The sequence below is a fragment of the Chlamydotis macqueenii genome, chromosome 1 (assembly GCF_036417535.1).
Source record: "Chlamydotis macqueenii isolate bChlMac1 chromosome 1, bChlMac1.mat, whole genome shotgun sequence".
Classification (NCBI taxonomy): Eukaryota; Metazoa; Chordata; class Aves; order Otidiformes; family Otididae; genus Chlamydotis; species Chlamydotis macqueenii.
This window is the reverse complement of record NC_141556.1, coordinates 212,768,440-212,790,589: the sequence shown is the minus strand read 5'-3', so window position 1 is coordinate 212,790,589 and position 22,150 is coordinate 212,768,440. Positions and strand designations below refer to the sequence as shown.

Sequence of the window (22,150 nt, the reverse complement as noted above, 5' to 3'; positions counted from 1 at the left end):
AGCCGACAGCCTTTCAATGCATCTCCAGTTGAGAAATGTAAACTACAGGCACGCAAGAACACTGACGTTTGAAAAGCATGACCTCAGAGGACAGCAGCTTAAGGAAAAAACTATAGGCCACGCAGGGCAAAAAATAGCCCCCAGCATGGAAAGAGAGCTGTCTTCCTTGCAGCTCTTTTCATATCACTGCTGGGAGAAAAGAAGAGTGGTGAGACCCAAAGACCATGTATCAGCAAAGTGTGCAGTAGCTTATGCGTACCTTGGAGAAGCAAATAGTGCAGAAAATGGCTGAGTTAGCATATTCAGTTTTTTTTTTTTCCCCTTGAAGTTTCCCAGGAGCAATGGTGCACTCTCAGATGGGAAATTGCATCCAGGCTCCGGCTGTATCGTGCCGCCAGAAAGGTGTAAAGAATCAGGATTAGAGTGGCGAATCTGTTCCATTATCCCCGTTGTTAGAATAAGAACGTGAAATAGTCTGGAAAATATAGGAATACCTGATGTCAAAGTGTATGTATTACAAGCACTTTCCAAATCCAGATTTTATAATAACGCAGAAGGGTGCCTTTACATATGCCAAAACCCACAACGAAGCCACAGGTTTCTCAATAAACGCACCTTCTGCAAGGGTGATACACTTAGGGGATTAAAGTTTATAAGAACAGCTAAAGGGAGAGAGATCTGCTCACCTGCCAAGCAGTAATTCCTTCAAGCTCTCTGCCATCACTGCACATGCTGAACAGGGTACCCTGCTTTATGCACGACATTGATTTGGAACGCGTGGTTCCATACGGTGAACTTGGAAAGTCTTACAGTCAATGCTCAGTTGCACGCTTCCACTTAATCTTTTCAGAGTGGAGTGGAAACTATCCAGTAATTATCATGACTCATGTCTTTTCTTAATTTAACAGTTGTCTGCTTGGATCTTAGGATCCAGGGTTCAGAAGGGGCTGTGTACGGTGCAGACACAGTCCCCCAGCAATAAGATGTGTGCCTTTCACTGCGGGCGTGCTTCTTCTGAGTCAAAGCATTGCGCAGCAAAGTTGACATCTGCAAGACAATCAAGTAACTTCATCTGGCTTTGCACACTTCATACACACAAAAAATGAACCAGAGTGACTTAGAAATGCTGAATCATTAGGCAATGAAAAGTTCTCCAGGGTACAGACTCTTTTCTCAGTGAGGTTCCTGGCACTCATAGCTTTGGTTACTTTTTTATTATTAAAAAAGGAATTAAGACCATGTTTTTCCCATCTCAGTAAGTACCTTTATGATGTCCAAACAACTGCAGCAATGACATCATCTGTGTCTTTCCCCCACGGAGGAATTCAGGCCAGACCATGATATTCCTGCTTATTTCTGGAGCACGGAGCCTCACACCAAGGTGAAGGCAGCAAGCCTCACTCCTTGGGGGGGAAAATGGATGTCACAGCACCATCCACTTTATACTGCACCTCCTACAGATCCCTCCCTCTCCTTGAGAGCTGTTTGACACAATAAATTAAGAGTTAAGGCCTGAATCCTGCTAAATCTGATCTCCGCAGGCAGATACCGAAGGCTGTTCTTCAGCGGGACGTGCTCACCAAGAAGGATCTCCCCATACGGATTCTATTTCTCCACAAACACTCTTTCCAGGATACGTACAACATGTGGCATAATTGGGCTACAATCCTTGCAGCGGCCTCTGAGTCAATAAAACGGATCATTCACCTTCAACTTCCTAAGTCCTCCAGCTTAGGAAGGAGGTCAAGTGTGCCTTCAGTTGGCTGACTGCATGATGGTGAACCCACAGGGATAGACACGGGTCCAATCTCCCCAGCACCATCAGCCTCCCCGCAGCCACCTCTCCTCCTTTGTGCGAGGTACCCCTTCTGTCAGCAGCACAAAGCCCTCCAGTCAATGTCTGCTCAACCTGACACCACTGCAGGCTGGCAGATGGGGATGGAGAAGACCAGGACTCCATCTGGGCTTAGCTCTGGGCTTAAATAGCACACAGGCTTGGATCACATAACTCTGAAAGTAAGAGAGGACAAAAAAAGTAAGGTGCTTATGATAAGTTCTTCCCCTCAAATACCATGTCTTGTTGACAGTAGATGCTGAAGACTCTTGGTTGCCAGAATCTACCTGCTAGAAAATCCCACTGAGTCTTGTGGGCCATGCCAGAGGTGTTGTCTTGCTGAGTAGACCTTGTGGAGGTTCTTCCAGGAGCAATGAAAGACAGTCCTTTCCCAAATCCTCAGATATTTGCTGGCTGAGGAAGCAACAGAAGCTGAATTTTCAGACTCCAGCAGTTGTGTGTGTAGTCCCAGCTCTAACGAGAGACTGTCACAGATGATCAGAGACTCAGCAGTCACCTCTCAGTGAAAGACGCCATGAGATACCTGAAACTATTGGCAGATGTGAACTCCCTCCAGCCCTGGCTTCACAGGGATCTCAATTTTAAAACACAAATCAGCGTTGCTCATTATCTTTTCGTAAAGGCAGAGCTGTAACAGACCCCTCTCTAGCTGCATCAAGGGAAGCCTGTGCTCTAGTCTGGATCCCATATGGTACGTTTGAAAGCTCACAACACAGCTCCTCAGCAAGAAGAATCCTTTCCCGCCCACACAAATGTTTTGTTGCTGCTGCCTGAGCACGTGGTCACGAATGCGTAAGGGTTTGCGGGAGGTCTGTAGATAGCACGGGTGGCTTTGGGGGGTTGCAAAAGGTATCCTTTAATCTGTACATCCAGTTCTACAACTTGGAAATTAATTTATTGCTAAAGAACATTGATGTCAGCTAACATGCATGGGGGGTCACTGGAAGCCTTATAAAAACATTTATGCAGTAGCCACTGCAACGCAAAAGCATCATCTACCGTAAGATCACGTGAACAGTCGCACAGCCAGTTACTCAATGACGTATTTAATTTTGGGACACTACAAAACCTAAGAATGGGGGACTATGAGGGCACCTGTTCTGCCACTGCTGCTCCATCTCACTGAACAAACTTCACTAGTACCTGCCTTGCCTTCAAGGTCACTTCCAGGGATAACTGTTGCCAGCTAAAACAGAAGACACACAGGCATGGTTTTAGGAAAAAAAGCAAGCTTGCTACATGAAAATAAACAAACTCTGGACAATTATGGCAATAATAAAATTAACAATTACTGCATTACAGAACATGCGTAATTGAATTCTTTTTTATTAACAGCATCATTTTGCAAAGTAAAGAAAACTTATAATGAACATGCACATATTTTGAAACTGCTCTAGATCCGTCTAAAACTTCCAACTCCATTTTTTTGGCTGATGCTTCGTTACTTATACCTAGGCAAAATGTTGGAGAGACTGCTATTCTTTTTAAGAACTGTTTTCCTTAGGGAAAATAGAGAGCAACACAGGTCTGGAAATTTTCGAACGTTAAGCCTACTTTGGGATAACACCTATTGTTATTCCAGGTTAGCAATTGTTCCTTGAAACAGATCCAGTAAAGAGATTTATTTTCATCTTCTTAATTGGGATGTTTCTGGCAATCTCTGGGATTTGCAGCATTGCACAGAAATGCAGCGTGGGGTGGGGGGATGGACAGGATAGCTGCACCCAAAATCATTAAGTGGTTCTGGTCCTCTGCTGCTTTACAGCAGAACGGGGGCAGCAAAACAAGCAGTTACAGGATTTCTAGAGCCAGAGACAGAAATAACACTACAGGAGATAGAAAGCTAAACTTTTTGGAAATGCAATAGTGATTTCTACCAGGAACTCTGTGCATGGGAAAGGGAAATAAGAGTTTGTGTACTAAGGCAAGCATTGCTGTCACAAAAACTGAGCGGCTAAGGAGAAATCCACTCTCACTACAATTATTTATATTTCAGCAGTGATACTTAAAATAAATTGACATATTGCTTCATTACATACAATGTGCCAAAAGCCAGGTCAAAGGAAGGTAAATACCTCAGATACACCTTGGAAATACACACTGTCCTGAACTGGCAGAATATTTAAGATATAATTCTCTTTGTTTCAAGAATCTGTTAAAAAAAAAAAAAAGGAATTAAAATTTATCATCAGTGATTATTTGTCCTATTTTCAGACACTTCTCTGTCAGTTTCTGACCAGCTCTAGCAGTAGTGCTCTCTTAAAAATTTTATTACTGGATTTCACTTCCATTGCATCCTTTCTCTGTACCCCCAGAAATAGGAGGGGAGCCACTATAGTTTCAGTAAATGGTTTTCCTCCCCACAAATTAAGTTAAAGGGGTACCTGCCATTGCAATCTCCTATTCCTTTGCTCCTCGGCATCCTGCCAAGCTGTCACCACTCAGACTACCCGCTTCAGGTTCCTAAGCGATGCCCTGATGTGCCTAAAACACGAGGCATTCCTCACCAACAGGACAACTCAAACAGGCTGAACAAAGGAGCTTCCGATCGATTACAGACAATCTAAGCATCTCTGAGTGCAAGGATTGAGCACACCAAGCGACCAAGGCTCTTGGAGCCAGCTAATTAGTCACACTAGTCACAACCGCGTGTCTCAGCTGAGCTCTAGAAGACACTTCAGTAGCTAAAGGAGTGTTTCACTGCGTCTCCCTTCTTCAAGTTGTCTCAATACATCGGTCAAAAAGACCTCATTTACAGTCAGAAAGTAGCCTTCAGCTCTTTTGGCCAATTATATGGGTGTGAATTTTCCTCCTCTGATTACACCTGTAAGCCTGCACTATTACAGCCTGACTTTTTTTGTTTTTTAATAGCATTAACATAGACTTGGCCAATTTTCATATATGCAGAAGAACCAAGCAAGCTATTAGCCAAAATATTTTTTACTGACTGAGGTAACGATTGCATGAACATGAAAGCATGCCAGAAAGCATATACAAATAGCAGTGCAAAGAAAAGATAATATTTTTAAAGCATCATTTTTACCACTGCAATGAAATAAAAGCTCCTGAAAGCATTTCTTAATATGTACATAGCCACTTTAATATCTAAACTTACTTAGTAAAGGGTTTTTTTTTTTTTTCAAATTTATTCTTATTGTTTGACTGCACTAAAACATTAAGAACTGTATTTGTCACAGTCTGTACAACCATTCAGTTTTCTGCTGCTGGGGGTCCTTCTCACTGCAAAGCACTGGAAAGTACACAAAAAGACAATTATAAATAAGTTACAAAATTGGCATGCACCAGCATAGCTGCAAAACTTAACTTTTCAACCCTTTCAAATTTAATCTATTCCCACCTGTTTCAGTTAGACAGAACTTCCACATTTAAAAGCGCTGTATTTAGTGCTATCTCAAAAATACTTTAAAAAACCTTTCGCAGAACATACAGATCAGAAGTGCTATTACAGAGTTTCCTGTGTCTTAAGACAATGCCACTCACTAGAACTGCAAAAACAACAGAGAAAAAATTGCCAAAACTAAAAGGTACCTTATAATAGAATATACATTCTCGAAGAGCCACAGCTTTACTAAGAAATTCAATACTATGTAAAAAGCAATTCACATTTTATTTTAAATTGCAATAAACTGTACAAAAATGTTTTATTCTTCCAAAAAATAACAGCAATATTTTCAATCTCACTTCTAGACAAAGAACAAACTCTTATTTTAATCTTTCCTGGGTGAGTTTACAAATAAACAGACAATAAGATGCACAACTTTATGCATGATTTTTGGGTCAGAGCCAGAATAGAATGAACATATTTAAATGTTTGTGGAATAAATGTTAAGTTTTTAGTGTCTTTTAGGAATTTCAGTACTCCTGCCATGCCTGTTAAAAGCCTATAAGGAAAAAAAAAATGTTTTGTGTCTCACACAAAGGAATGTAAACAGTCATCGAGAGATTAAAGAGGTTGACTCTTCCAATGAAACCGTAAACGTACCTCTGTACCACTAACAGTCACTTCACACTGAGAACAGTCCACAGCACGAGGGTCGTGCTACAGCTGAATCCACTCTCCAAAATGCCAATTAAATATACAAAGATTTTTTTTTTTTTTAAAGTTTTCAAAAAGAATAAAATCCTCAGGAACAGAACTGAAATGGATTATACTCGTTTTAACACTTTGAGGTTTTTTTTTCTTTTCCTGATTCACGAGTGAATGCGTAACAGCCCCATCAGATCTACAATCACAACGTACTTTTCCAAGATGCAATAAAGTAAACGAGCACCTAGTTAAGTCAATCGGATGCAGAAAGCACCTCTGCCAAGAGCATGGTTTTATTTTCAGGCTTGGTTTTGTTCGCGTAACACATTTAATGCAGACTAACAAAACATAATTTGGGTCACTGACCACAGCTTCTTCAGTCCGAGACATAAAATGGAAAGACAATTGCAGTGATTTTTAAGATTTCACAAGTTTGTTTTTTTCTCAGCATTGAAACTTATTTAAGAAAAAGCCGCTTCAACAGAATGATTAAAGCTTAAATAATTAAGCATCTTCTGTTACTTCAGAATTGTTTGAGGGAATAAAGTCTTCTTGAAATTCTACTTTATCTGGATAGAGTTTAATGTAAGTGTCCACCATCAAATCTAAGTCATGTTTTATATCAAAGTTTATGTTCAGCAAAGCTAGGTTGCTCGACCTTTGCTCTGTCAAGGTGTTTTTCAGGTATGCCTTCAAACGCTTGCGTCCTATTTCATATTTTTCATTCTCCACCTTCATCACTGGAAGTATGCACAGGACTTTAAGCAATGCGTATACATTAGGGAAAAACTTAATGTCAGGCAAGTGAAGTGCTTCATAAATAGTAGCTGGAAGTTCAATATCTTTCCCTCTGTGCTTCCACTTGATTCTCCAACAGTGAAGCTCCGCAGAAAGTGTGTCCGGATTAGGCAAGTCATTTTTGTACATGTCAGCGTGATGCTCCTCGGACGTATTGAATTTGAGCTGCCCCATGACTGAGGGCACCAACGATAAACATTTAAGAGCTTTTAAATGTTGTTCTGAAAATATATCTTTTAATTCTTGAATAATATGCTCCACTGTGGGGACACTAAGGATTTCTTTGTAGTAATTTTCTGACGTTACCTCAGAGTCCAAGTTCCCCTGTTGCGCCCTGCGAAATTTTCCCGGGAGTTTAATTTGTACATCCAGTTTTGTGGCCAAATTTGTTGCTTCCTCAAACCAAAATTCATGGTAAACTTCAATATTCTCCATCACTTCATTCAGAGAATGCAACACTGCTGTTAAGCTGCTCGCTGCAAAGAACACATCTGATGTTTGTCCTTGGAGGTTTTTTCCAAATGCCCTTGTAAAAGACAGAACGTTTTTCAGGATTACAACAGTGACGATGAAGTCAAAATCCGTTAACGCACTAGAAAGTACAAATGCTCGACCGGCAGTGAAGTTGTTCCACCTGACGGAGGAGTCGCTGCTTACTGCATCCAAGCACAGTACCAACGCTTGCAGGAGGTCCACTAAAACCTCAAAAGTATCGTGCCTGCCTGTCCACTGAGAACGGCAGATCTCCTTCAGCTCATCACCCTTCCCCTTGTTGTTCTGAAAAAGAACAGAAATTGTATTGTCCAGTTCTACGAGTAATTGTGGAGATTGATTAAAAAGACAGCAAACTTCTTCGATTGTTCCTAATGCAATGGAAACACCAACAACAGGGACGGACTTTGCCAGCCAAACATTTAAGGCACAAGAGGAACAGAGCGTATACACAGCCTGTGGATACTTTTCCAAGAGTCTTGTAGCCACAACCTTCATTTTAGAAGCAAACCCACTGGAGACGATGTAGGCTTGACCTCGGCAGTACTCCATGTTTAGACCCCACTTTTCAGTAATAGTTGTGTGGAACTTAACAGCTAACATTTCAGGATCAGCCTCATATGGTAAAAACCCTATGAATTCTTCTCTCAGATTATGAGAATCATCAACAAACCTCACCAACACTGGCAAATGTTCCTCTCCTGCTATGTCTACTACTTCATCGGTGACAATCGAAAAGAAGTGTGAGTCTCTTACTTCCCTCAGTGTCTCTTCTCTAACACAGCTTTCACAGATCTCAAGCATTTGTTTCTGCTGTGTTTTTGAACAATACTCAAGATTGACTGCAGTCATCTCAAATCGTTTCCTCAGAACTTCATCTCCAGCGTTTATTCTATATTCCAGTAGAGCCTGAAAGTTATCTGAAGTAAAAATACCTTCTGGAAGCTCATCAACATTATGGCCATCCAAAGGAATATTTTGTTTACCCATGAGGATCAAAATTTCAAACAAAGATTTAAGGTAATCTTTGTTTTCTCTTTCTTCCAGTGTTAAGGGGACAGCTTCTTCCTCTTGTTCTTCTCCTCCTTCCTCTGAGACAGGATTTTGTTCATTACTCTCATTCAGTTCTTGAGTTGTTTGTTCCCGTTCAAAAGCTTCTTCAACTACAAAACGTAAAATACTGTAAGTGTCAAGATAACACAGTAAAACATGATATTTGCTTTCCCTTACTATCCCCATAACCTTTAAGTTACTGGAGTCCAGAGAAGAATGTTTCCAGTTTAAAACTGGATGAGTATTTCAGAAAGAGTTTAGACTGGCTGTGCGAATCAAGCAGCAACTCAACTGTTCTCCTGACATCTATATATATAGATATATAAAAACTTAGTTATGTGTCCTGCATTACTTTGTCAGCCATAGTAAACAAAGTTTTCGTGAACTCAATTATTTTGTACACTTACTCTTTTGTTGCTTCAGTGTTCTTATTTCATCTTCACTCTTAAAAGAAAAAAACAACTTATATTGATGATTATGTCTAGCACATGACATTAAAATATTAAAACACATTAAGATTAGATACAAGTATTATAGATGAGACCATCTGAGTGTTAAAATTTACCAAAAAGTGTTAGAAGATCCAAGAGAAGGAGGCTTCTTCAAGCAGTTTTTATTGCTGCCACGACACATATCTATTAACTACATGAGAACAGTTTGCTGCTACTGCTAAGGTTCCCATACTTATATTAGGAGTTTATTCAATATGTATTTTACAATTATTAGTAAATAGATTCCCTTAAAGAATTCTGTTTCAATATTAACATACATTGTCACTAGACAGAACCGTCTTTAACTCTATTTTCAGTCAATAAACATACTAAATAATGGAATCAAGCTGCACAGTGACAAAAATGTTACTCTTCTGCTTTGTAAACTCAGCGCCAGTTGGCTTTCCTTTTCCATTATTGTTTTCACCCTGCACAATCATAGAATCATAGACTATTTTGGGTTGGAAAGGACCTTTAAGGGATATCTATTTCAACGCCCCTGCAAGGAGCAGGGACATCTCCAACCACATCAGGTTGCTCAGAGCCCCGGCCAACCTGGCCTGGAATGTTTCCAGGGATGGGGCATCCGCCGCCTCTCTGGGCGACCAGTTGCAGCATGTCACCACTCTCATTGTAAAATTCTTTTCCTCATGTCCAGTCTGAATCTGCCTCCCTCTATTTTAAAACCATTAACCTTTGTCCTATCACAACAGGCCCTGCATCAACCTAATGAAGAAATATTTACAAATTGTCTGTCATTTTCCAACATATAAACAGAGTTTAGGAGTTGAGTTCCTCTTAATTATCAGTAAACTTACAACCACAGAGACCTAGAGATACTTTTTCTACAAATGACACAAAAGAGGTCTCGACAAGACACAATTCCACAAAAAAAAAAAACAACCCTACTTGATCTTGGTTTTAGACATGGATAATCTTTTCAGAACAATAAGCTAAAACAAGCATGTCTGAATTGGTGTAGACTACAAAAGCTAAACGAGTGAACTGAAGATCACCATCTACATGTAGCAAGAATTTCAGGGTACCGTGCATGAGTTGTATTCAGTTTGCACTGTAAAAACAAGCAAAAGGAAGCTATGCACTTTCTTTGGAAGACAGAATCAACTCTGGATCAACGTATTTCATTTTCCAGATTATTTCACTGAACCTTCCTTAGCAGACAAAATTTGTATCAACACAGTATTTGGGCATTTAGCTTCTAATTAACAAAAAGAAACTAGAACAGACAGTACAGAAAATGCAAACACTCAAGTGCTATTTAACATATTTATACAATAGTTTCACATAAACTTACTTGTCTTTATTGTTTTAATATTAAAAAAAAAAAAAATCTTACATGAAACACTCACCAGCTCTTTTATCCTTTTCCTATGTCTGCTGTGGGGATTGTTCAAGTGACTTGTAAGATCAAATATAGTTGGCACAGCGTTATCCCGTAAAACCGTTCTGTAAGGGCTCTGTAAGAAGACAGGTCGAGATTAGGGACTTAGAATCATAGAATACTTTGGGTTGGAACTGTGTGTGCATCAAAACCCCCAGAATTTCAGATGCCACGATCATCCTGCCCTTTTCTTTTTTCTTCCTTTTTTAAAAAAAAGTATTTTCACTTTCTGATGTTTCAAAACAAAGAGAAAGCCCTGCTATGCGATTCACTTTTTAGGGTATCAAGAGAACACTGAAAATGAGAAGAGAGACATTTTAAAAACCCCACCACCTAAACCCAAACCACAAACACTTTTTCTTCCCCATTATTCTCACATCAAAGGCCCCAGATGCAATCATTAATACTGCAATATTATGATTTTTTTTTTCTTTCTGGATAAAAAGACATTTATGCATCAGAAAGGAAATCTTTTGTTACTATTGAGCTTTTTTTTTTTTTAATCATTTCTTTCACAGTTCTAGAAACAACCACATAACCATTTTCACAATTAGTATGTGGAACTGTTTCTTTCTGTAGACTTGGGAACTCCACAAAACACTACCATGAAATATCCTATTGAAGAAAAATGTTATCTGTCAAATAAGCAGGAGGAAGAGAAGACTTGTAGATGGCCAGGTAAATGTTTTTAGCAGTTAAAGAAAAATATTTTAAGTAAACTTTTCTATTTGGATACACTGTAAACTTATGTCATCTAAACTGGCTAATTTCCAGTCAGTACAGTATTTTAACTGATTATGTTTACACCTGTCAATATACTGAAATACATTTTAAACAAACTGAGTTTCGTAAACCTTCATTTCAGATTCTGAATTACTTTCAATATTCATTTGTTCGTTTGTTTCTGGGATGCTGACTAACCAAAGACCCTGTCATGTATAATGCTCAAAGTCTGACCTGCATGTTTTAATTATCCTTCATAATAAAGGACTGATTTTACCTATGTATCTGAGGGAAATTCAGCCTGGAAATTAAAACTTGATACAAAGCCCCAAATCCACCATTACTGTTATGTAAGCTGTTAAAATCAGCATTATTGTGTTAACCAAAAGAAAAAAAAAAAAAGGTATTACTTCACTAACAGGAAACAGTGTCATGATTTTAGCTGGATAAAATATAACAGGAATCAAAAGCTTGACAGATGCAAAGAATGTTTAAATCTCTTGGCCACAAGTGAGTGTAATTTAACTGAATCATACCATGTACAGACCTCAGTAACAGCACATTCATGATTTAAGTAATTAGAGGTATGCAAACTTACATACTTACACTCAATAAATTTATGTAATGTTGTAATATCTAGTGACAATAAACAAAATGAGCATTGCTTTGCAGGAAGAAAGAACTGCAGTGAAGACCAGGGCTCCACAAACATTAAACCAGCAGGAGCAGCTCTGCTTCTCTCTTCTCCGACTGCTCATTTCCACCTCACCCTTTGTGCCAACATCTGCGAGTCTGTGCGGTGCCCTAGACCATGACAATGATCTCAATTAAGACTAAGAGATTAATTTTCCCAGGGACCAGTTACCCAGGAGATTAAAGATTAAAACGCAGCATTCTGATGAAAAATGTTAATCACATTTTGCAAGACGCAATAAACAAATGGTTGCTTTCTACTTACACTTCTACAAATCATAGAAGTCTCAAAATGTTTAGCGCACAATCTGTAATGCTTGTTGAGTTGATCTGGAGTTTTATCTTCTAAATCCGCCCTTCGACAGTTCTCTACCCATCTCTGACACCTGCGTGAAAGCAAAAGAATTAGCTAGTTTTAAAATAAAACAAACCCCCCTACAAACAAACCCCCCTACCCCCATGCATGAAGAGGAGTGTGGGCAGCAGGGCAAGGGAGGGGATTCTGCCCCTCTACTCTACCCTGGTGAGACCCCCCTGCAGCGCTGCGTCCAGCTCTGGAGCCCCCAGCATCAGAAGGACGTGGAGCTGGTGGAGAGGGTCCAGAGGAGGCCACGCAGATGCTGAGAGGGCTGGAGCAGCTCTGCTGTGAGGCCAGGCTGAGAGAGCTGGGGCTGTTCAGCCTGGAGAAGAGGAGGCTCCGGGGAGACCTGAGAGCGGCTCCCAGTGCCCAAAGGGGGCTGCAGGAAAGGTGGGGAGAGACTCTTCAGCAGGGCCTGCTGGGACAGGACGAGGGGTCATGGTTTTAAAATAGAGGGAGGTAGATTTAGACTGGATATTAGGAAAACATTTTTTACGCTGAGGGTGGTGGAGCACTGTCCCAGGTTGCCCAGAGAGGCGGTGGATGCCCCATCCCTGGAAACATTCCAGGCCAGGTTGGCCGGGGCTCTGAGCAACCTGATCTGGTTGGAGATGTCCCTGCTCCTTGCAGGGGGTTGGACCAGATGACCTCTGAAGGTCTCTTCCAACCCAAACCATTCTATGATTCTATGATGCTAATTTCAAACTGTACTCAGAATTGGAGTGCAGCGAGCCCTCCTTTTTACACAAGGCTACGGCAAGTTCTGTACACGTGCCGTTGTAACACACCATCAAATCTTTTCAAAAGTTTGTTTTCCTCCTTTTGCTCACCACTTAACACTGCCCCAGCAAATTCACGAATCTTTTCCCTTAATTTCTATATTCTCGCCTTTGTCTCCCACGCACAACAGATTGTAATGCATGAAACTCGACCATTTAATTCTTAAGAATTTAATCTTAAAAAGAGAAGTTGAGAGAGATGTGCTTGTAGACTAAAGTCACGAGGTTTTTGAAGGCAGCTATTAAAATAGTTGTCTTCTCCACCTCCCTCCAAAACACAGCATTTTCCTTATTTATTGTGGCCACTGGGGAGTTCAGAGTAGGTTTCTGAAAAGTGCAATAATAAAAATAAAAAAGCAATCATTCTACAGAAAGTGCTCACGCGTCTGAAGTAAGTTTTTGCTAGATGCATATTTTTACATTTCTACTTTGGATTAGTTCTCTGAGATATAACACACAGCTAAAGAAACATTTCCCCTACTAATAAGGCTCGTTTTAGATATGCAAGACACTATTTCCTCTGGTGAGCAAACCACTCGCAGTCATTGACGCAAATGCATTAGTTAGCTTTTATTTCCCCCAATGGGGTCTACGCAATCGCTTTCTGCCCTGGATTTTTGAGCAACAACATGCCTACGCCCCTTCTGCACAGCTACTCCAGTAAAACTAATCTGCTATTTTATTTCTGCAGTAAAAATATAAGTATAAATTAAGGAGAGTCCAGCACCTATTGATAGCTCTGTATTTAAAAATTTAAAAAATAAGTCATTTCTTTCCTGCAGAAATAATCCTCTGATTACTTTTTTTTCAGTAAATCTCTGATTTACTGAAAAAAACCAATATTTTAATGCACTTGCTTACACCAGTTTACAACGGCACACAGGTAAACAGAGAGCTGAAAACATGCAGTACAGATGACTAAAAATCTTCCCATGAACACGACTGAGGATTTGTTCGTTATTCTAACTGTACAGAGCGGTTACACAAGCTCCCGTTCCTCCTAGGGTAAATCCTTCCCCAGACAAACTCAAGAACACCAGAGACAATTACATTGTAAAGAATTAGGGTGATATCACAATAATTCTACAGTAAAAAGGAGAAGGAATTCTCACTGCAGTCTCAGTGACTTATTTTACTTCACAATCCATCACTTCGCTACATACGTTTCAACATGCACTCAACATTTTAAAGTGTCGTGTTGTTTGTTTGGTTGTTTTTTTTAATTGGTTCATGTTGGCAACGTCCACAAAGCTCCAGAAACCCTACACAGACAAGTTTCATGAAGAGTCTACTATTTCAGAAGGGCAAAGTAGAGGAGACCTCCTCAGAACCCAACCATCGCTGAAATTCATGACAGTGAAAAAATGACTTGGTCCACCTAAAAAAAAAAGGCTTTAAATCTTCTTTTTAATTCCTAAATTAAAGAGATTGGTCCAGACCCAAGAAACAGCAAGAAGTTACAAGAAAGCAATGTTATTATTATTTTTGACTGCAAACACAGGATTATTGCTCACAGGAGCAAGGAGGGAGAAAAATAATTAGTGATTATTCAACAATTTAGGAATGCAGACTGTCTCGCCAGATGTTTTGGTGGGCAGCCCAGATGAGGACATCCACAGTTCTGAGTGAATTCACCATCACCCCTGCTTTAACCAAGTGCAACAAAGGGCAACTGTGAAGATGAAAGAGGGGAATCTTGGATTCTGATCTCCGCTGGCTGAACAGCTCGTGTGTCTTGATTTTTCATTCAGGCAAAGGATCAAAATAACAGTGGCAGCAAGTGCCATAAAACAGGAATAATTTCTAATACCGCCTTCAGCAATCTACACACAGCATCCTTAATAACTTAAGGCTTAAAATAAGACAAAAAAATGTTTAAAAGAATCAGGTTGTTGGCACCACAGATCTGGCACTCTTGCCTGAACAGCGTAATCAGCCCAACAAGAGAACACGAGAGCGTTCTTCATTTAACCAAAGGGTATAAACAGTCTTTGTACATGGGAGACCTTCAGCATGTCAATTAGATTAAAATTGGCTCTCATACTTTCTAAGTGGCTGTTAATTAGTAGATATCTCACTAAACACGATCGCATTGGGCTGTCACAAAGGCTGACCAGCCTCCCTATAGCCAGTGGGGAGGGCTCCAGTCCAGAGGGGTACCCAAAAGAACAGCCTGACCTTAGCGGTGTTACCTGCCTCTGCCAGTAACTTAGGGAAGCCAAGGAAGATTGCCAGGGAGCAAAGTCAGAGCTCCTTGAACTATAACTCCTCCGAATCACCTCCTGGCAACCACACAGGGACAAACTGGTGGCAGTAATGGTGCATGTAGAACTGGCACACAGTTGTCAAAGACAGACAAAAATCAGCCTGAATCCCTTCACCTCTGATGGCGCTGCCAACCAGAGAACAAGTCAAGTAGGTTTTAAACTAAAAGAGGGTAGATTTAGACTAGATACAAAAAAGAAGTTTTTTACGCTGAGGGTGATGAAACACTGCCCCAGGTTGCCCAGAGAGGCGGTGGATGCCCCATCCCTGGAAACATTCCAGGCCAGGTTGGCCGGGGCTCTGAGCAACCTGATCTGGTTGGAGATGTCCCTGCTCCTTGCAGGGGGGTTGGACTGGATGGGCTTTGAAGGTCCCTTCCAACCCAAACCATTCCATGATTGATTCTATATTAGTAATAGCTAGGGACTAGATCAGAGTAATGAGTGATGGCAAAAGATACCATGAGCTCTTCAGAGGGGTGTTACTGGGGAAATGAGTCTCACAAAGATTAAATTAACCACCTGATATTCCTCTCCCTTCCCAACTTCTTCTACAGGTACATAAAAGCAGCTGCGGCCACTGCCTTTTTTTTGCTGAAGGCAACGCTGTCTGAGCACACGATCCGAAAGAAACCCTTGGCACGCAGAACCCCAGTTTGTGGATCCTGATCAGACACGAGCGCTGAGCTCCTCACCCCATCAGAGCAGCAGATGGGTAACTGGAGGTCTACACATCTAGGAAACTCTACTGGCAAAGGCTGGAGCGTTGATGTTCTCTCAGGTAGCTACAGGATTAGAGGGAGATGGTGGAGGTTATGTGACTGGACTCAAACATGCAAACCCCATCCGAGTCTGAATTCGGTCCTTCAGCCTTGCTACGAGTTTGGCTCTGAACTGAATGCTCTCTGAGGAATGAGTGGAAGAAGAAAGAAAAAGGAGGTCAGACCCCTGAAATCACCCAACACAGGTCTGCATGGTACTATCCAAACAGCAATTAAAAAGATTTAAAAAAAAAAAAGCATGTACAAAATTTTCTCCAGATTTTTAGTATTCAACTAATGCACACTATATACCGTTACACAAGTGCTTTAGTTGCAAAATTTTTGGCACAAATTAAAAACCATTTCAATGCAATCTATTACACCGTTGCTTAGGTATTGCCCATTAGCTTCTAAGAAGGTTTTCTTCAGTCACAAACTTTACATTTTCAGAGATCTGCTGACATCTCATGGAAGCTTAAACGGCATTTTATTGAGATGAGGATAGCGTGCAAGCCGTTTACGTTACCTCAGTATTGGTCAACTGCAGTAGAATAGCATCTCTTTGCTGAATAAATATTTTGTTCTAAATACTCACAGCTCACCTTAACTCACACCAGCACGACGAACCGAGTCCGAAACATGGATGAGGGTTAAACAGAAAGATTTTACTGTGAGGGTTGCTGCTTAGACTGGATAAAAATATAAAATACGGATCCTTATTGCGGTGACGGAGGCTATTTACATCAATGTTTGATATGAAAAGGCTATGTACCATCCATTAAATGCACCTCGTTCTTTTCCAAAGCCTAATCTGTGCACTCCCCGTTTTCTCAGGTAGCGACAATAAACGAAGCTAGGCTTAACTCACTGGTTAGCTCTCACACACTTGCTAATGCTCGGAAAATCAGACTTGGGATGTTTAACTGGAACTGCTTAGCACTGAACTGGGAAAATGCAAAGGCAATTATTCACTTATTGTGGAAAAACTGAAAACAGTAAGGTAGTAGAGACAATTTACCTGGGACTGTGTATTCTCATCAATGATTATTTTTTTTAAATTAAAATTTATTTGTAAAGATGTATTCTCATGCCGTCACACTCAACTTTCTCACTGTAAACTGCCAAGTGCAAACACCACATTTTTGGCATAAAGCACTTTTGCTTGCCAGACCAGTTTGACCTCTAACAGCACGAGGTTTCTATGACAGCAAGCAGTACACGCAGAACACTGGCATTTACAATTGCAGGTGACTGCTGTGGTTCAAACTGGGGAACAAACCACTAACGTCCTCCAGCCTACAATCAGAAGGTTGCATGGATTTATTGATCTTCTCTGTTAAAATAGAATATACGATTAACTTTGGACGTTTTAACATAGGTTTAAATGAGGAAGGTGAAAGATAATAGGGGCAAAAAAAAATTTGTAGAGAACTTAAAGGCAGTATCATCTTTGTCACCGCATGTTTTTAAGAGCGCAACAAAGATGCTAGGAACAGGATAGGCATAGCTTATCCTTCCTTTGGATAGTGGAAAGGTCTAGATGATCCTTCAGAGTCAATTTTCACTCTATTCCCTACCATTCTGCTACAGGAACATTAATCATATTAGCCTGAAATACTTACTTCAAGGGGATTATGAAGTAGTCACGCACTCAGAAGGCAGGCTTGCTCACACACTGTACAAACGTAAGCCAGTGCATGCTCCCTAAAACCATGTCTGCAATCCACTTTAATGTTTGCAAAAGAAACATCCATAAATCTATATTGTTCCAATTCATTGTAGCTGACACACGTTGGTATTTTTTCTCAAATTGGTGGTTAAAAGTAGTAGCATTCTAATTCTGAAATAGAGTTAAAAAAAAAAAAATCTTGGAAATCAGTAATTGTTTAATTAACTGCACGCTTTTTGATATCTATCTGTATCGCTACCATGGAAAACATTCGTTCAAAATGTCTTTAAATAGGAAAATTGTCAACTGAAGGAGGTACTTTCTTCATACAATAAACTGTCACATATTGAGCAACTTTATACAGCCTGCTATTACTCAGATTTTACGGCACGGACTCCTTACAAATGAAGACTGAAATTCAGTTCTGTACAAACTGCAGTCGTTCCCGTGGCTGTGAGAACCTGCGGCTCTCACAGGATGCAGGGTTGAAAGAGACGACGCCAGGAGCTAACCATACAAACGCAAGGTTAAGAGGAGGAAACCACCTGTTTCAATTTCAGTTTTCATTTAAAGGATAAACGTATGTAATACGGATTGTACTAGAAAACCTCACACGCACGGGCATCAGAAAGAGGTCTGGTTATCCCAGCTTTAACCAAGGCATTGCATTCACCCAGGAGAGCTTGAGGACGTATCTGAAAGCACAGTTTGAAGCAGCAGCTACCACCCATACGAGCTTTTTGAGTCTCCTTCTGACATCGCTTACAGAGGACTGTTTTCCTAGAAAAAAACTACGCACCCACAATTCCCATGGGTTTTGAAATTTTCCAAAAATCAGGTCAAGCAGCTTCAAGGAAGGAAGCAAGGGATTATCATGTACAAATTGTTAAAAATTTCAGCCTTAATTAGCTACTGTTAGCAGAGAGATACTGGTATTGCTCTAGCACCTAAGCACTTTCCAATATTGTGAGAAGCAAGTTAACTCAATAGATTTTAAGAGCGTTATCTAGATTTCAAGAGCTTCTACATGAGGGTTTCTACATCTAAGTGCATGATTTATTTCTAATGGTATTTTCCACTCACACGCCTCTTGCTTTACCAGTGCACCATCAATGCTTTTCATCTATCAAGAACTTGAATATCCCATCACTTCTGCTATTGCTTATGACGCTTCACCACCGACCATCATCCTTGCGCTTCCGTGGCAGCTGCCTGTCACACCGGTGTCCTGTTTGTCACGCACAGAGCTTGTCGTCCAGCGCCACATCACCTCAGCACACGCAGTCGGACTGACAGAATTCTACCAACCGAGCCAGTGCTGACCCTGCACGGGCTCCCCCAAGATGCATGGGCTCCTCTGCCTCATCCCATTGCTCCTGCACCCTTCCAGCTGCCCCACACCTCTCACAGCCACACAACCTCTTCTCTCGGGATCCTTCTTCTGCTTGGGAGAAGCAGTCTCTTCTCCCAAGTAACAAGTGATAGGACGAGAGGAGACGACTGCAAGTTGCGCCAGGGGAGGTTTAGATTGGATATTAAGAAAAATTTCTTCACCAAAAGGGTTATCAAGCACCGGAACAGGCTGCTCAAGGAGGTGGTGGTGTCACCATCCCTGGAGACATATAAAAGACGTGTAGATGTGGAGCTTAGGGACATGCTTTAGTGGTGGACTTGGCAGTGCTAGGTTAATGGTCGGACTTGATGATCCTAAAGGTCTTTCCCAACCTAAACGATTCTATGATCCTATCTCATCGCTGCCCCACACCCCTAAGAGATGCTGGAGCGAGTCCAGAGGAGGCCACGCAGATGCTGAGAGGGCTGGAGCAGCTCTGCTGTGAGGCCGGGCTGAGAGAGCTGGGGCTGTTCAGCCTGGAGAAGAGGAGGCTCCGGGGAGAGCTGAGAGCGGCTCCCAGTGCCCAAAGGGGGCTGCAGGAAAGGTGGGGAGAGACTCTTCAGCAGGGCCTGCTGGGACAGGACAAGGGGTCATGGTTTTAAAATAGAGGGAGGCAGGTTCAGACTGGATATCAGGAAAGAATTTTTTACGCTGAGGGTGGTGGAGCACTGTCCCAGGTTGCCCAGAGAGGTGGTGGATGCCCCATCCCTGGAAACATTCCAGGCCAGGTTGGCCGGGGCTCTGAGCAACCTGATGTGGTTGGAGATGTCCCTGCTCCTTGCAGGGGGGTTGGACTGGGTGGGCTTTGAAGGTCCCTTCCCACCCAAACCGTTCCAGACCATTATTCCGCGATTTCAGGTGCACACCCTCCCGCCCCGCTCCCAACCAGGCAGCCCCCGGAGGGGAGGGAGGGGGGGCGGGAAGCGGCGGCCCCCGCCGCGGCGCATGCGCAGCCGCCCGCCCGCAGGCCGGAGAGTCCCGCGGAGCCCCGCCCCCCCGGCACCACAGCGCGCGCGGCCTCCGCCGAGGGAACCGGTAGCTCCGGGCGGCCGCCGGGCCCTCACGCCGCTCCCCCCACCCCCCCCGCCCCCGCCTAGGTGAGGAGGCGCGGAGAGGGGATGCGGGGGAAGGAGGAGGGAGGCGCCCTCCCCGCCGCGGTGTCTCCTCAGGCGGAGCGGAGGGCTGCGGGCCGGCGGGGCCTGAGGGGAGAGGCGAGCGCGGCTTCCCCCCTCCCACCCCCCCGCTTTCAGCCCGCCTCTACTGAGGCGGTGCCGGGCTGGGGTCTCACCTGACCGGGTCCCGGGGGAAGCGGAAGAAGGCCAGGTCGGACTGGGTGCTCTTGCGGGTGCAGTTGGGAGCCGCACAGAAGTTCGGCATGATCCCCCCCGGCTCCGAATTGGCGTCGCTGCCCCTTTAAATCCGCGGGCCGGAGGGAGGAGGGAGGGGGGGTGTGTATGTGGGGTGGAGGAGGACGACGGGGGGAGGGAGGGAGGAGGGAGGAGGGGGTAGGGGGGGGAAGCGGCTCTACACTGCTGTGAGCGGCCGGGAGGATTCACCGCCGCCCTCCGCCGGGACAAGAGCCGCCTCCTGCCCACAATGCACCGCGCCCTGCCGCCGGCCGCTGAGTGCCCATGCGCGGAGGAGCGGTGCGCATGCGTCGCCTCCGGGGGCGGGGCGTCGCCCCTCTTCACCCCGCGCTTGCGCACGGGGAGCGGCCCCGCGGCGCGCATGCGTACGGGCGGCGTTGGTGGGCAGGGCAGGCCCGTCTTCCGCTGGGCCTCTCCGGGGTGGAGAACGACATAAATGTATGTGGTACATTGAGTCTCTTCGCCTTAAAAACGTGCGTAATCCGTCCCTCTTGTCTGTTTTTTTTCCGTTTTGCTTTCTAGGAAGACGTTACTCCACAGCCCGGGTGGATAATGAGAGAAACCGCCACTGTTTTGAGCAATAAAATAATCAGACAGGGAGTATGCCTAGTGTGAAGGCACTGCCAGGTCTGTCATAGGCAAAAATGAAACGAAACTTAAAAAAAAAAAAAAAAAAAGAGAGACAGGAAACAGAAAACTGGGCGGTTAGAAAAAGAAAAAAGAGTCGTTTGCCAAATGTGGCCTGCTGGTAGTTTGAGGAAGTGGCTGTAGCAGCTGTGAAATATATAAATGGTAACTGTTTCATGTGTAATAGCGCTATGGTGTAGGAATTCAGCTTCGGTACATTTTTTTATGTATCTTTCAAATCACATTAAAAGCGTCCTGACATGGAGGGCTTTAGAAAGCATAATACAAAGATATGAAATAGCTGAAGTATGTGTCTTTTCAAAAAGATGTATAAAGTAAAAAAAAAAAAAAAATACTCATTTGGTTCCTTTTGGCTGGCTTCAAAACTTGTAAGCTTTTTTGTTTAGGATGAGTAGGACAAAAGCTGTCTTTTACACAAGAAAGCCTTGTCATCAAGTCCCCTTCAAACTGTGTTTCGTTGGACCGATTTCCGTAACATCAATTTATTTGGTATTAATTCATTGCCAGACTCTAACTCAGGCAGGTAGCTGAGTTCATGCCTTTTTTAGCAGTTTGGAGTAGTAATTTGAGCCAATGCTAAAGTTTAGCTGCACCTGACTGCTTTCACTTTACGGGGCAATTGCCAATGTTCGTATACGGTGAACTATATAAGGCAATTAATCACATAAGTCACCTTTTTTAAAATACACTCGTTTATTTTTAGGTTAGATTTAATTCAGGTAAGTGCCGTCTGATTTGCTGCGCAGACTGCATAAAAGTTCATGCTGACGCAAAAAAAAAGAGCAGGATCGTTTTCAGTTGCAGTACCAGTTTAGGGGCGCGATGGCATTATGTTAGTACAGATTTTAAAACACCTAAAATCTATTCCGTTAGGGGAAAAAAAATACTTGTTCACCCTTAAAGAAGAACATTGTGAGTATCTTCTGCCCAAGATTGAAGGGCCTTTTCTTCTCCAAATTGATTCACCAAACAAAAGCGCCTGCATGGTGTAACTCCTTAGGGTTTTCCTAACTTCATCAAGTCTGCTGGATATTTTTTATGGAATGACTGATTTCCTATATCGTAGAAAGAAAATGAATTTAATTCTTTTCAAAACCCAACAATATTCCTAGAAGCCCATTATTTTTAAAGAAAATGAGTTTACATTGCTACTTAGTCGGAAATTCTAGAAGTTACCTTCTGTTGTAGAGTACAGATATCACCAAAACATTTTTTTTTTTCCTGCAGAGTAGCTTCTGGAGTGTATATATATAGCTTGTATGCTGGTGACTTTGTCTTAAATAATCCTCCAGATCATTAAAGTACGTGTAGTTCACTGTGTATTTCCACGTGTGTCTGTCTATTGTATGTTGCCAT

At 42.4% G+C, this 22,150-nt stretch overlaps 1 protein-coding gene across 7 annotated transcripts; it reads right to left on the bottom strand.

Annotated features, from left to right (window-relative positions):
* Nucleotides 1–719: 719 nt before the first annotated feature.
* On the bottom strand, nucleotides 720–20,247 carry THAP12 (THAP domain containing 12). Of its 7 annotated transcripts, none has more exons than XR_015257526.1 (10): nucleotides 20,068–20,247; nucleotides 11,821–11,941; nucleotides 10,108–10,215; nucleotides 8,654–8,690; nucleotides 5,859–8,356; nucleotides 3,931–5,095; nucleotides 2,951–3,041; nucleotides 2,122–2,308; nucleotides 1,264–2,010; nucleotides 720–1,047 (listed from the first exon to the last, which is right to left on the bottom strand). XR_015257526.1 is itself a non-coding variant. In XM_086739748.1 (5 exons), exons 1-5 carry the CDS (start codon nucleotides 20,154–20,156, stop codon nucleotides 6,408–6,410), a joined length of 2,304 nt encoding a protein of 767 aa, XP_086595874.1. In that variant the 5' UTR covers nucleotides 20,157–20,247; the 3' UTR covers nucleotides 5,465–6,407. The 7 variants fall into 7 exon arrangements, 1 of the variants encoding a protein (XP_086595874.1); XR_015257527.1 differs by having other exon boundaries at nucleotides 2,122–2,248; XR_015257525.1 differs by having other exon boundaries at nucleotides 2,122–3,041; nucleotides 3,931–4,007; nucleotides 4,971–5,095.
* Nucleotides 20,248–22,150: the final 1,903 nt, after the last annotated feature.